Here is a 15,323-nt window from a genome sequence, read left to right as displayed (position 1 = left end):
GAATTCGCCGATACGTCGTTAGAGCGGCGCACCTTTTTATAACAGCAGGAGCATCTTCTCTCCTCTCCAAAGCGGTTTTGCTTATGAATATCTCCAGGTGGTCACGACTCATGCGTAAGCCCGCTAATACGCTGGAGTGTCGGGGATCCACAGGCGTCGCCATTGATTTGTTGAGAGTTTATCTTTACGCCGTGTCTGCACAAGCGCAGCGCCACATGGAACCTGAGCTGCAGGTGTGCACGTGGACAAGTGGACTGTGTGTGTGTGTGTGTGTTGAATTACTGGCCGTCAGCACCGCTCGCTCAGTGAGGCGGGCTGCTCGGTGCAAGATAAAAGTGTGCAGATGTACCCGAGCGCTCACGCTGAGGCTGGGCTTTATCTGCAGACTCTCCTGTTGGTTGCGGTAGTCCAGCCCTGGGTGATATTAATGCGCCGCTAATGAGCCCCTTCCTTGAAGAATCCGGAAACAATCGGCGAGCGGGGACGGCGGAGGGGGCCCACGCTCTGAATCCGTCGCTCCCTCGTGCCACAACTCCCCTACGGCGTCCCGGGAACGCACAAACAAGGAGGAAGAGGAGGAGGAGGAGGAGGGGAAGCAGCTCCAATCACATTAATCATGGCCTGTGGGAGCACCGGCACTCGCTCCGGGCGCAGGAGAGCGGCAGAATTACACGAGAGGAAAAGAATGAGGTGACAGAGACCGTGTGCTGAAGTAAGAGAGTGTGTTGTGTGTGTGTGTGTGTGTGTGTGTGTGTGTGTGTGTGTGTGTGTGTGTGTGTGTGTGTGTGTGCGAGAGAGAGATTCCCGCCCCCCGCCCTCCACAGTACACGGCAGGGGAGTATTAGTAGAGATGGCAAGTCAGGGATGCTGGGTATTAGTGAATGCCTGGTGCAGGAGAACTCAGGCATCTGTGACAATCAGGAGTGTGTGTGTGTGTGTGTGCGTGTGTGTGCATCCTTGGACGACAAGGCTGCATTGATTAACCCTGACGATTCTATCTTACAGCTGTTCAGCATTTCTGAATGTGTCAGCATGCATGCAATAAGCAAGTGTGTGTGCGTGTGTGTGTGTGTGTGTGTGTGTGTGTGTGTGTGTGTGTGTGTGTTGGCCATTAGTATGTTGGAGAGCATGTTTATCATGTTAATGGGTTTTAGCTGCATTATGTTTAAATGAATAATTGCATAAAATGATTTGTTTTTGTTTATGCTGGCAAACTTCTGTGCGTGTGTGTGTGTGTGTGCGTGCACGCTTGTGGCCTCAGTTACCACCGGATAGAGATGTCCAGTGCTGCTCCATCAGGTCGCATCAGTATTCAGCAGCAGCGGTGCCAGCCTATTCACTTAAAGGGGAGCTGGGCACAATTAGCCGTTAACATTACATGGCAGAATTAAGCCTGGCCAGAATCCTCGGGGGAAATTAAACCACCGGCAAATCATTAAACCACAAGCTAAACATTAACAGCCATTTGCATTTTTATTGCACCTGAAAAGAATGTGCCAGGTCCATTATCTCTGGGAGACAGAGGGGCCACTTCTTATTTAGCATTGTTGTGTCGTCCCGTGTGGGTGCACAATGGTGTTTGTACGAGGGAGAAAAGGAGAAAAAAAAAACACACACAAAAAAACGTGAGGCCTTATTTTCACGCTGCCGTTTTTTTTTTTCATTTTCGGGTGGAGTGTTATGATTACAAATTCGAACAAGGCGGAACCGGCTGGCAGCGGGTACAATGACTTGTTTGTTATGCAAATCCGCCCCCTGCTTTCATCCCGACCAAAAATAAACAAACCCATGCAGATGACAATTTGCAGAGGGGCTCAGCTGAGTAAGGCCCCGCGTTTTGGCTGCTGACAGGTTCTTATTATCCGCGGTGTCATTGCTATTAAAGTGTTTGAATAAACTGCCGTGTTGCTGGAGCAATAACAAAAAAACACAAGTGGGGGTGAAGAGGTCTGGCGGGAAAAACTGAATTCACTCAGTTCTCATTGCGTTCTTGTTCTTCTTCTCCTCCTCGTGCAGGTGAGCGGGATGTGCGGCACCACTCCTCAGCGCGCCTCCCGCTCGGTGGCGTTCCCGCCTCCTCCCGCGCCGCCTGCCGCCGCCGCCGCCGCGCGCAAAGCGCAGCAGCCTTTGCTCCCGGACTCCGACGAGACTCTGGCCGGCCTCCGCAGGTGAGGGAAAATCCCGAGAGCTGACGAAGCGGCGCTCGCCCTCCAGACTGCCTCGAGGGGCGATTATACGTCCGGCAGACAAATATTGTCCCCCGACGCCGCGGACAGGTTTCTTGCTGTTTTCCTGTGACACCCCTGATGCACTTCAGGCTTTAATGAACAGTGTAATAAAGCCCAGAGGGGCTTGTGGCCTCAGCAGCACAATGGCCAGATTAATGTCAATTAGGACTAGAGATGCTGCTCATTCTATCCTCTTTTTCTCTCTTTCTCGAGGGAGATCTCATCGACTTGCTTTCACGCTGAATCCCCTCTCTTATTCCCCCTCTGTTTCATTCCTCTCTCTCTCTGTCTGTCTCCTCCGCTCTTCTCCCCACTGATATGTGAGGCTCATATTCAGATCAACTCTTTGCCTTTTCTCGCCGTTGAACATTTCATTTCTTTGCCTATCCCTCAGGGAGTTCATATCCGACTTGAAGGGCTTCAGCTCCTTCTACAGCGGGCTCGGTGAGGCGCTGTGCAGCCGCGAGCCCGCTCCGGCGAACCACTCCCTCTGCTGGAACGGGCAGGAAATGACAGACAGGTAAATCACACAGTCGCACCGCTGTAACACACACACATGTAGACGAAAAGCACCCACAACGACCTGCAGGAGGGCCCCCCTCATGCTCAGGTTTATCACCTTTCTAGACCGACCTGTTACACACATACTCTGCTCTGGATTTCCAATAATCCAGCGGCACATCCAGGGAGAGTGGAGGTGAGTTGAAGGGTAAGTTTGCCCAGAGCTGATGAGCTCCGCACGAGGGCCCCCACTCTCCCGCCGAGTGCGAGTGTAAATCTTGACTTTGGCTCGATGGGATGTTATTAATGTCAGGCGCGCCGTCACCTCATTCTCGCTTAGTTAATTGCGCTTTCGATCGCTCTCTCCGCTTCCGTTCAACATCTCCCGCGCGCCCTGCAGAAAACCTCATTTGGTTTGCGTAATATTTCACTTCACCTCTGTCCTCTTTTTGGCTCCACACATCATAACTTCCTACCTCTCTCCTCGCCCGCGCCGCCAGCTGGCCCCAATTTCAATTTGGCTTACGTCGTTAGAGATATCACATTTTTTCCTTTTTAACCTTTTTTTTTTTTGCTTTCTATATTATGTGTGGAATTCAATCAACGCGGAGGCACACGGATTCACACGAGAAAGCGGCTGCAGGTTAATGTTTTACCTCTTGGGAATATTTTCAAAGCTTTTTTTTCTTTTTCAAGCTGCTGGAAAGAGAGAGTCTGTCGCGAAAGATGGAAAAAGGGGGGGGGAGTCTCACTTTTGAGAGGAGACGTCAGGTTAGCGCGGGGGCAGAGCTGTCCGGAGGGGATGATTGCATGCTGGACCAAACGCTGCGATAGGACGGGTGCAAGGAGGCGGGAAAGGAAAGGAAAAACGATGGAGAGATTACAGTGTCTCCGGGGCGAGCACTTCTCTGTGTCATCTGCGAGGGCATGTGTACGCCTGCACATTTGATTTGTTCTGGATCATCTTCCATTGTCCTCCCCAAATAGTCTCCGCAGACACAGTATTGTCTCAGGCAGATACATTTAGATCGGGTGGGTGGGGGTGTGTACAAGCGCTGAACGTCTCCTGACGCTTTGAGGAGCAATCTTCGGGAGCTAAATGTGTTTTTATCGGGCGTGTTCGCCACGCTACCTGAAGCCAAGATCAGAGGAGCAGCCACTTTTCACCACATCAAACGGCGTTACGCCGATTCACCGCGATAACAGATGTGACGCCGCGTCGACTCAAAACATTGAATTTCCGTTCCTCTTTTGGGATGTAATGACAGTGTAAACCGCGCCGATGATAACGGATGAGACGTCATGTGTTATTATTTCGTACGGGAGTGAATACTGGTGGAGGAGGCCGACAGACAGACAGACAGCAGGGCGTACGTAGAGCCGAGCTAAATTTAATTTTAACACTATTAAACGAGTTCTACCTAATTTAACAGTTAAATATTATTTACACACCTTGTCGGCAGGGTGTTGTAGTTTGTAGGTAGAGAGATCTTTACTGTTTTGTTCTTATTACAAAGTAAACACCTCTCGACACCTCCCAGCCTTCCAATAATTGTCACACAGTCCCTTCCAGCTATTTTTATGATATCATCTAAATTCTCGTTTTGCTCTCGACGACATCCAGCGTCAGGAATACAGTGTATTAAAAGTAACACACACACCGTTTCCATCGCCCACACACACATCGGCCCTGTCTGTAACTGGGAGACTGGAAGTGTGATCAGGTGGTGTGAAAAGCGTCAGACCCCCGTCACGTATTCCTTCTTCACCTGTCAGTGTCTTCTCCAAAACTGTTGTTTATTCTGACGTGTGAGCCGTCTCTCTCTCTCTCTCTCTCTCTCTCTCTCTCTCTCTCTCTCTCTCTCTCTCTCTCTCTCTCTCTCTCAGACTGGACCTAAATAGCGTGGTAATTGGTGTTAGATTAGATTAGGTTATCACCGGCGCTAACTGATCTGATCAGCCCTGCCAGCGTCGAACAATAACTCAGTAACGATGAGATAACAAAGTGAGAGCTATCGGTGGTCAAACTGAGTTTCACGCTGATGCACGACCGAATTATGTCTTGGTAAGAAAAAAAAAAAATGATTTGGACCGGCAGCTATCAACGTGAAACACTAATCTGCCTCGGCTCCTTACATTCACTCATGATCCCTCTCCCCTAATCCTCCTTCCTCAACCCATGTTTCCTCTTCCTCTCCCCTGAATGGATCACACACACACACACACATCTCGACACACACACACATCTCGCTCCATTATTAATGTGATAATTAGCGGCGGAGAACAGGGGTGAGATCATGGCTAATAAGAAGAATAAATAATTGGGGAAATGTAATTTGAGTTTAATGAAAAGTCTGGCTGAGGGGAGAGCGAAAGACGGATGAGGGGAGATGGCATGTTAAAGGTGTGTGTGTGTGTGTGAGTAGAGGTGTGTGTAAGTGCTCAGGGCGATGTCATAGAGATGAGAGCAAAGTATGACTTCATGCTTTCCACACACACACACACACACACGTTTTCTTTCCAAGACCCAATTTCCTCTCTTACGAACTTTTATTCTGAGAATCATTTCTCTCCTCCCGCTCAGCACAATTTGTTCCTTCATCTTTTCAACATTTGCACCAACGCAGCGATGACCTCACCGCCCGACATCCAGCTCACCTCGTCTCGTGCGCGAGGGGTTAATGCCCGCCGCCGCTGCCAGGGGCGGGGCGGAGAAACACCTGCAGGAGCGTTTTCAGACTCCGCGGCTCCGCCCCTTGATAACATAACACAGGTGTCAACAGAGCCGTGTTTCCTTAGTTACACGGCGAGGCGTGTGAGCACCTGCCCCCGGGCCGGTTGAGCACAAACAAACCCTCGCCGCTGAAGCAGGACGAGAGGGCTTCTCCCCCGATGTCCGCTCATTAGCACCAGATAGGATTAAAAGTTTAATGTCCGTGAAATTAAGCATCGGCCAGACTTTGTATCGTGGTTTTCACTCTGTGGCGAAACACTTGAGCAGGAATACTTTCTTTTTCTGCAGTCTCCAGGGTTTTTATGACAAATATGAAAGGATATTCAAAATGTTACCCACTGTTTAACTTTAGAGACGCAGTGTCTTCAAGGGAACAGTCGGTCCTTCTGGACAGGGTCGAGTTACTGATTGACTTTCCAGCCCCAAAAAACTTAAAAAAAAACAAACAGATGAGCTGTCATTCATCGTCTCAACACTAGATGGTGACAAGCGCCTTGTTTGGAGAGAGACGTCCAGTTCATCATGTCTTCCTCTCATGAAGCTGCAGCTGAGGTTTCTAAACTCAGAGAAACTCCTCCAAACAAATATAAGAGCTCAGTAACATGGGGAGCACTTTGCTTTGCTGTCTGTCTGTGTATCTATCTATCTATCTATCTATCCATCTATCTATCTATCTATCTATCTATCTATCTATCTATCTGTCTGTCTGTCTGTCTGTCTGTCTGTCTGTCTGTCTGTCTGTCTGTCTGTCTGTCTGTCTGTCTGTCTGTCTGTCTGTCTGTCTGTCTATCATCTCTATTTCTATCTATCTCTCTATCTATCTCTCTATCTAGCTGTAGTATCCATCTATCTATCTATCTATCTATCTATCTATCTATCTATCTATCTATCTATCTATCTTTCTATCTATCATCTCTATTTCTATCTATCTATCTATCTAGCTGTCTCTCTCTCTTTCTGTTTCTCTATCTAGCTGTAGTATCCATCCATCTATCTATCTATCTATCTATCTATCTATCTATCTATCTATCTATCTATCTATCTATCTATCTATCTATCTATTTATCTGTCTGTCTATCATCTCTATTTCTATCTATCTCTCTATCTATCTCTCTATCTAGCTGTAGTATCCATCCATCTATCTATCTATCTGTCTCTATCTATCTATCTATCTATCTATCTATCTATCTGTCTCTATCCATCTATCTATCTATCTATCTATCTATCTATCTGTCTCTATCTATCTATCTATCTATCTATCTATCTATCTATCTATCTATCTATCTATCATCTATCTATCTATCTATCTATCTAGCTGTCTCTATCTATATCTATCTATATCTATCTATCTATCTATCTATCTATCTATCTATCTATCTATCATCTCTATTTCTATCTATCTCTCTATCTATCTATCTATCTATCTATCTATCTATCTATCTATCTATCTATCTATCTATCTATCTATCTATCTATCTATAACAAAGGCAAAAAAGATAATCTAGTAGAAGAAAAAAACCCAACTGAGTCCCTTTTTGTCTCCGTCCTGTCAGGTTTTCCGGGCCGGGCCTGAAGCGATCGAACCCCGGCTCTGAGGCCCGAAGCAACAACAAGCCCCCTGAGCCGATCATCAGCCAGATCATAGACAAACTCAAACACATCAACCAGGTCAGCAGTGTGTGTGCGCATGTGTGCGATGTGCTCATTGTTTATGTGTTTTGTACTCCTCCACACCGCTTCTCCAGTCCTTTTTTCACGGTAAGTTTGACAGGTTTCAAGGGAGCAGTTTCCCGGTGCTGGAACGCCGTTTTCTCTCTCTCTCTCTCATATTTGAGAGCACAGAATATCTGCGCTCAAGGTGATGTCAACACGTCGTGAACACAAAGACATGCTATCGACAGGAAACATCTGAATGTTATTTGGAGTCTCATCTGCACTGCAAAGAAATCCCAAAACAACTTTCTTTGAGAATCAAATCCACCGAAAACGGCGAGCAGACGAGGACGATGGAGGTTGTGGTGATGGAGAAAAAAGATGTCCTCCGTCCACAGAAAGCCTCAAGGCCCCCCCCCCCCTTTTTGGAGGGGATTGGGGGGGTCGTCGTGGTTGCGTATATAGCTGTCAACACGTCGGGTGGTTGCTGTGCCACCCACCCGCCCCTAACACACACACACACACAATCTTCCAGCTGCAAAGTGTGTTTGCATGCGAGTCCGTTTTTTTTTTTTAATCTGCATGTATGTGATTGAGCGTCTGAGTGCTGCAGGCCTGTCACAGCGGATTACAATCCTTCTCCCCTGTTTAAACAACCCGGAGAACCGAGCAGCAACCGTGGACCTTCCTCCACTCCGCTCTGACAACCAGAGACCCTCAAGAAAAATACAGAGGGTTGTGGTTTGAGACCCAATTACTTCTGCTGTATTACCTCATGGACGCTTATTGAGAGGAGCGACACTCGAACGGGACCTTTAGGTGTTTATTTGCCCTCTTCCCTCTTCAAAATCCCCCAAAAGGGATTCATCCTCGATCTTAGGTTTAAAAGATTCCAGTTCATAAACATGTGGGTCATATTATTGTAGTTTTTTGTCCATGTTATTACTCTTACTTTGTAATAGATCAATTAAATGTTGATACTTTAAAAACAGCTGCAACATTGGGGACATAAAGTTCGATAAGAGACAAATAATAATAATCAGACACGTGTATTTAAACCACTTTATTTAGAGGTGAAACCAAAAATGAGCTTTAAATGTTGGTATCAATCAATGTGCAGGTACACTGCATGCAAACACTTTATTTTGGGGTTAAGACGTCGCGTGGCAGTTGGACCAGAATTGTTTATTGGATGTGTGTTTGTCGTACTGTTTGGGTGATACATTTAACTGCTTGAATCTTCCAAATATATAGTTTTCCTAAAGTCAGTACGATCGGCAGCCTGTGCAGAAAGTCCCTCGTCCCCATTTAAGTTTTCTAGCGGCGTTGCAACATCCCCCAGGACTTAACTTCGTGAGTATAATGTTTGTGAATCCAATAGGAAGGACGGCCAAAACTACAACAACATAACCCAATACAGTTGTGTGTGTGCGTGTGTTTGTTTGTAATAAACTGGAATCATCCTATAATCCTAAAAACACAGGACGCGTACACGTACGCACGCTAATATAATAAGCCTTTGAAAACTTCCTGCCCTGACAGGGGCAAACATTTTGCGGCGACGTGATAACAAGCAGAGCTGCAGACCGTTTATGGCGTGGATCCGGTTCCTGGCGGCTTTTGATGGGGTTCTGCAAGAAAATGAAGTTTCAGGGGGGGAAATGACAGAGCTCATTGTGTTACAGACATTCAGACAATCCATGAGGAAACATGGACAAACTCATCCAGCCTGTGTGTGTGTGTGTGTGTGATCAGATGCTCTCGGTAACCCAACACTCGCTCCTCATCTGGTTGTTGGACATTTACGGGGGTTCGATTCTGTGTACATAAACGCCTGATATTTATGTAGATTGGATATTCCCGTGGGAGCTTTTAGCCCCATATCTGATGACCGTACAGCCGCGTCAAGCACATTTCCAACTTCCCCTTCAGATCTCGACATCAATGGGCTGGATTAACATCTGACGAAAGGCCGACTGCTTTCGATTGCATATTTCACGTGCAGTAAAACTGTTTATGGCTCGCAACTCAGATTACACAGATACTTTCCCTCACGACAAATCACCGCTCCGCCGAGATACACAAAATAACAGGAACGCCTCAAAAGATGATGCAATATAATACAATAGTCCTGCAATAGAAAACTCCCCTCGTGAAGTTTACAACATTATAGTTTTCTTGTTTCTCCCAAGAGAGCTCGCTCACTCATTGAGGTTTCAATTTACATTACAAGCTTTTCCTTTTTCTTATTATTTGCTAACGTTTCAGATTGTTTACTGTTAAATTAAGAACAAGACGAAGAGTCGACAGTCATTGTAGCAGGTCAGTGAGGATATAAGTAGGCTAGGCGCTGAGCTAAATGCTAACGTCAGAATGAAAATATGCTAAGAGAGCTGTCCCAGATGTTATTAATGTCTTTAAGAGGCTAAATCAGGCTCAATCTTAGAGCGAAAGGGACAATACTTGGACCATATGAAACATGGCGACCTGGTGAGACATAATATTGTTTAGGGATGGCATCATAAACTTCTATCATCATGTTTTAAGACCATTTACACTCACAAAAACACCATGTTTATTATATATTTAGTACTGGACACGTGGACAAACTGCTGAGCTGCATCTCAAATTATTCTTCAGGTTTTTCTTTGTGGCACGTAGTGTTGACTTGCTATCCAATAATAAACAAAAAAAGACACCAAAACGGGTTGATGTGGGTCTGTCGGTGTTAATATAAAGCTATTATAATGTTCACCAACTTAGTTTAGCGTGTTAGCAAAGCATGTTGACAAATCTATTCTTTTGACCTGATGGTGGCGCTAGCTGAAGGTTGAAAAAAGTTACTCGGAGACTTCCTCTGGAAACAATGAATTTCTTTCCAAAATATTGTCTCATCTTGAGATATTTCACTTAATCAGAGCAAACTCTTGACCTGATGACGCTAAATGTACAGGTCAGCCATCAGGATTCACCATGAATCTGTGCAGACTGTTGAGGAATCGACAAGGATACTTGATGCTAGCGTGACAACAAAACATATCTGCCGGTCGTGAAGGCCGACGTCAAGAGACGAAACCCTTAAACTCGCTTTATAACCCTGCTAAATGTTTATTGACTATTCGCAGTATTTCTCCGTCCGAGCTGCAAAAGAAGTCGGCTTCTTGTAAACAACCTCTGAAGGGCGCTGGAGAAAGTGATGTTGTTTAGTTAAAAGCATTTTTTACAAGGTCTCCGCCTCCCCGCCATGTTGAAAAGACCACCGGCTCTGGATGTTGCAGGGCTCAAAGCAAACAGACTAATTAACCATCTGACAGCAGAGGAGGCCACAGCTCACAGATAATTACTTTCGTCTGCCCAGCTCGTTCGCGGCGTGTTTGAGGACCGACGATGAGATGGTACGTGTCATGTTCCTGGAGGTGCACCAGGGGAGAGCCATGCTGACTTAAAAAAAAAACAATATCCAGTCTCACGGTGTCTTCTCTTCCCGGCGTGTTCAGAGCCGTGGATTGAAGGATTGTGCACGTTCGTCGGCCGCGCATTCAGGACGTGGGTCGCCCACAAAACCGGTTCAATACAAGTCCGGCGAGGCTCTTTTATCCCGCACACGTTTTCCATTTGAATGAACATTATTCTGCTCTTTTTGGCCCGAAAGCGGCGAGCACAATCAATGGGCTCCTCCAGCTTGTCCTGACCCACTTTGCCAACCAGGAATCAGTCCCAGCCCCACAGTGTTGCGAGGCCATGTCGTAAAAAAAATATATATATGTATATGTAGGGGCTACTCTCTCTCCAGCAGCGAGGGGAACATGGGACCCCCTCCAAAGAATCCACTTCCTTCCAACTTTAATCCCCCCGATGTTTCATTCCTCCACTCCTAAGTGCTCCGTGACGATGGCCCTGTGAAATGCGGCGAGCTATGCGGCGGAAATGTGTCATTTCTCACGTTGTCAGTGTTGATCAGAGAATCCGCAGATACGGAGACAGTCTGGCAGGGAGACCTTTTGCCTTTTGTGCCTCTGCGATGGCTAAACTAAACACCAAAAAAGAAAAAGAAGAAAGAAAAAAAGAACACCCTCTCAGAGCCGGTCGCCTCATGCTTATAAAACAGCGTTTTCTCACGCCTGAAGCAGCTGATGTCATGACTGAGCCACAGCCAAGTTTAAAGTGAACTGTGCACTATAAATGGATGGAAGAGAAATGCCTTTCTCCGTCGGTTATTGCTCCTCGACTTGAAATCTTTAAACAGCGCACGGGGCTGCGAGGAGCCGAAGACATTTCTGTGCATGCTGTGTAACAAATTCCTGTCTGAGTGTTGCGCGCTGTATATGCAGTGTGTGTTAAAGCTGATAAAGAGTGCACTTTCCCCCGATTGTGACGTCAAGCAGGAGATATCCTGTGATACCAACAAGTACTCGCTGTTTTCTCAACCAGAACATTAACGCTCTCGTTTTTTTTTTTTTATTCTTCTAAAAAAAAAACTCCCTTGTGCGGAGGCAGCGCTCTCAAAGTTAGAGCGTACTCTCTTGGTGATGTGTTCTCGTTCGGAGGAGATGAGTTTGTTTTTCTCAACATCTGTTTAACTTCCCAGAGTATCGGGTTCCTGCTCCGAACAACTAATCTCACAGGAGACGGTTGAGCTAGTGGCAAAATAGAGCAATTACGTGATTGGTCTTTTGATTACAGAGCGTTTCCCCACTCATTTGTCAGATGAGTTTGCCATTTGGAGGGTCAGACCTCCTGGGAATACGCTTCACGGCCTCTTTCTTGGCTTACACGACACTCGTCGGGAAGGAGATGCGTTGGGAAAACCACGCGTATGAAAAGACATTTTCTACCATTATACCATTTGAGACTGTTAAAAAGTGCTCTGTCATTTCAAGGGAGAACAAACATCTTCATGTGCGTGCAAACGCTTTTTTTTGTTTATATTTCTGCACCTCCTTCGCATGTCGTGGCGTTCTCTATCTCCCCGTCCCGTCGCCTTTCTCTTTTCCAGCTCCCCAGCTGTGCTGAGCTGTGTGTGACAGACTCCAGCGCCGTCGCCCATTCCCCTCCTCAAGCCCTCCCCCTCTCCTAAACCCCTGGACCTCCCCCCCACCCTGTCTCCCTCCTCTCCCCCACCCCAGCTTCACAGTCTAATTGAAGCCAGAACCTGGGAAAATCCTGCAGGTACAGGACAGAAATCCAGGGTGGAAAATAAACCAGATCCCGAGCGCCACAAATTCCATCACGCAGCCTCACTTCCTCCGAGCCACCGGAGCCTGGGCAGCGTGCGCTCGACACCTCGCGCACACGCATGCACGCATGCACGCTCCTGCAGAATGCGCTTCTTTAATATGTAACTCACACACTTGAGTCGGGACAGCTTTTACTGTGCACAGTTGCAGCAGTTAATCTTGCACACGCGTAGTTAGTTAGGAATATGACTTGCAGCGGATGCATTTTACGGTTCATGCGCAGCGGCGCTTCAAAATAGACGTCGACGCGCATGAATGAACGCAGTGATAATTACAGAAGAGACAGAATGGAAGCCGCCACATGACACAGCGAACACGCGGTGGCCTTTTTTTTTCCTTCTTCCTACAGGGCGTGCTTGCTATCAGACTAATAGACACCGTGGGTGTCGGGCTCGGCCTGCTGTTTTGTAAACTTACACTTGCTAACCTGGCCATTATGCTCGCTCCAGTCAAAGGGTCCGACTCCTGTTTGATGTTATTTACTGAGCGTTATTTAATACACTCCCCCCTCCAGGGCCCTCGTCCGTCCTCTCGCCTTCCTCGTCTTTTTTTTTTTATGTGTGTGAAGTACGACTGCCCTGGAAGCCGAGGAGGAGGAGGAAGGAGAGCTGTTACGCCGCTAGATTTGTTTGCGGGGATAAGCCGTGCGGGTCCTTTTTTTAAATGAAGTGTGACACCTGGTGTAAACCCTCCAAGGAGCTGTGGGGCGGTTGAGTCGACACACATCCCTGTCAGAGCGCCGCTCACGCATGTTATCCTTGCTTGCGCTTTCCCGGAGACTTCTGACTTCATGGCATAGTTAGGATTTGAGGAGTTATGGTTCCTTAACTTTAGGAATCCACACACACACACACACACACACACACACCCCTCTCCCACCCCGGCTGTCTCCCCCGCTGGCTGGGAGGTCAGACTGGAGCATGTGAGGGCCCTTTTCCTCCCAATTAGTCCGCCTGCTAATGAGGCCCGACCATGCCTTCTACCACTGCCACCCATTCCTCCTTACCTCCACCTCTCCCCCGCTTCCTCCCTTCCTCCCTCGCTGCCTGTCCCCGCCCTGAGGCCCCCGAGCTGGGGTCGCCTCTCTCTTCCCACTCCGCCCCTCTGCTCCCGCACCACTGCCACCCCACTGGGTGTAATTATCACGCAGCCGGCTTATAAAAACCCCGCCGCACACAAGCCAGGCACCGGGCTCGCTAACCAGACTTTCCGTTTTCTCAAGCCAGTCTCTCTCCCTCTCTCTCTCTCTCTCTCTCTCTCTCTCTCTCTCTCTCTCTCTCTCTCTCTCTCTCTCTGCTTTTTGTTGAACTGTCAGAACAGCTGACTCTTCCTGCTCGCGGTCTCTGATCTGACCCACACATCCTGGCTGTGTTGTCACTGGGCACAGTCACATGTTAGGATCCCCCCCACACACCTCCCCCCACCTCCTTTTTCCCAACCAGAAAAAGGGTCAGGGGGGTCACACTTCCTGTTTCCTGTCTCTGCTAGGTCATCAGAGGGTCTCCCTGCGAGGGTCGGAGACCTCCTCTGTTCCTCCTCTGCCTTTTGTTCAGGGCGGTGGTGCTCCTTCGGGGCGAGGGGGGGCACAGCGGAGTTGAGGCTCCGCTTTGGACCTGTCAAAGTGTTAACACTCCCTGACTTCATCATCCCCTCACATGCTCCTCTCCGTTTCATCTCGCTAGAGAGCCATACCGTGTCAGTATGGGGTAGATCCTCTGGCTTCACTTTGCTATTTTTCCAGCACTCTCTCTCTCTCTCAAAGCCATTATCTCTGTGTTCCTGTAAGCTACACGCTAAGCTAGTCGGCAGCAGGACAGCTGCTTTTTTCAGCCCGCTGCAGCGTGTAGCGTGTGCACGCACAGGCCGTGCATCACCCGTCTCTATGATGCGCTCAACCACCGCCCGACGAGCGTTCGCCGGCCCCGCGGCTAGGTGTGATCATGGGACACGCCGTCACAGTCTGCTGATGTCGAAACGGAGGGTTTTACTTAGCAACACATGACTCTGGGAACCGCCGCGATAACGTGTAAAGAAGACGAGCGGCGGACAAAAAGAGATTGTCTGAGGGGCGTAATCTGATTTAGCAACCGGCGGCCTGGGCAGGAATGGGACTTTTTTAAACTATTAAACCCAAATGCAGACAATCAGGCACATTCACAGACATAAGTCAAGATTTTCATTTGGTTAGCCTCAAAACAGATTGTTCTCATACCAGATATATTCAATACTAGAGGCCCCGTGTGTTCGTGCCGTGCCTTGATCTGAGCGGAGAATGTCGGGAATAAACAAAGAAGGCACGGCGGTTTCTTCTTGCGGAGGATGAACCGGCAGCGGTGTATTTAATCTGCTATCTTGAATATATGTCGAGGGTTTAAGGGTTTCATCTGCCACAGGAACAAAGTCCCTGGCAACGGAGTCCAAACATTCACTGGAGAAATCTGGAAATAGCCTTATGGGCTTAGGAAGAAAGGTGGAGTGGACACACGCCCAGTTTAACACTCGACTGGAGAGCTCTCTGTCTCTCTGTGTGCTCCGTTCCAACTGGAATTAATCTCAGGAAATTAATCTTGTCTGCATTAACTGTCTGAGGCAGGTCTCCCGCTGCGTGACATACTCCACCGCGGAGGGAAAGAGGAAGACAAGACCGGGAGGAGAGCAACAGAGAGAGAGGAATGAGAGAGCATATGTCCTCTCCCCCCTCTTTATGTTTCAGATTCAATATAAGTTGAGCAATGAGAGCGGGCGGGGCACGCCGCGTCGTCCCCAAACGGTGCGCCGCCTGACGGCGAGCCGAGGAGCTTTCAGTGACTCACTCCGTGGAAAAGTGCCTCCTGGCGTTCCCGTGTCCGTCCGTCTTTCCGAAGCGTCCGTGATTTCATTCCCTGTATACGAGCGCAGCAGCTCGGCATCCATGTGGGTTATTGAAAGTGAATTTCCTTCACTTTAACGCAAAAGAAATGTGTGTTTTAT

At 48.0% G+C, this 15,323-nt stretch overlaps 1 protein-coding gene across 3 annotated transcripts in view; it reads left to right on the top strand.

Moving 5' to 3' along the window:
- Nucleotides 1–15,323, top strand: part of gpc3 (glypican 3) — a 95,279-nt gene that overhangs the window by 60,301 nt on the left and 19,655 nt on the right. For all 3 annotated transcript variants that reach the window (XM_068582958.1, XM_068582977.1, XM_068582967.1), the window contains 3 exons: nt 2,017–2,168; nt 2,623–2,748; nt 7,017–7,131. In XM_068582958.1, coding sequence (XP_068439059.1) covers nt 2,017–2,168; nt 2,623–2,748; nt 7,017–7,131 — 393 coding nt within the window. The remainder of the gene's footprint in view (nt 1–2,016; nt 2,169–2,622; nt 2,749–7,016; nt 7,132–15,323) is intronic.

Source organism: Clinocottus analis, unplaced genomic scaffold, assembly GCF_023055335.1.
Source record: "Clinocottus analis isolate CAN_PGR_092001 unplaced genomic scaffold, fCliAna1.0.p SCAF_10, whole genome shotgun sequence".
In the NCBI taxonomy this organism is placed as follows: domain Eukaryota; kingdom Metazoa; phylum Chordata; class Actinopteri; order Perciformes; family Cottidae; genus Clinocottus; species Clinocottus analis.
Note: the sequence above shows the minus strand (reverse complement) of the source record. Positions and strands in the feature narration are given on the sequence as shown.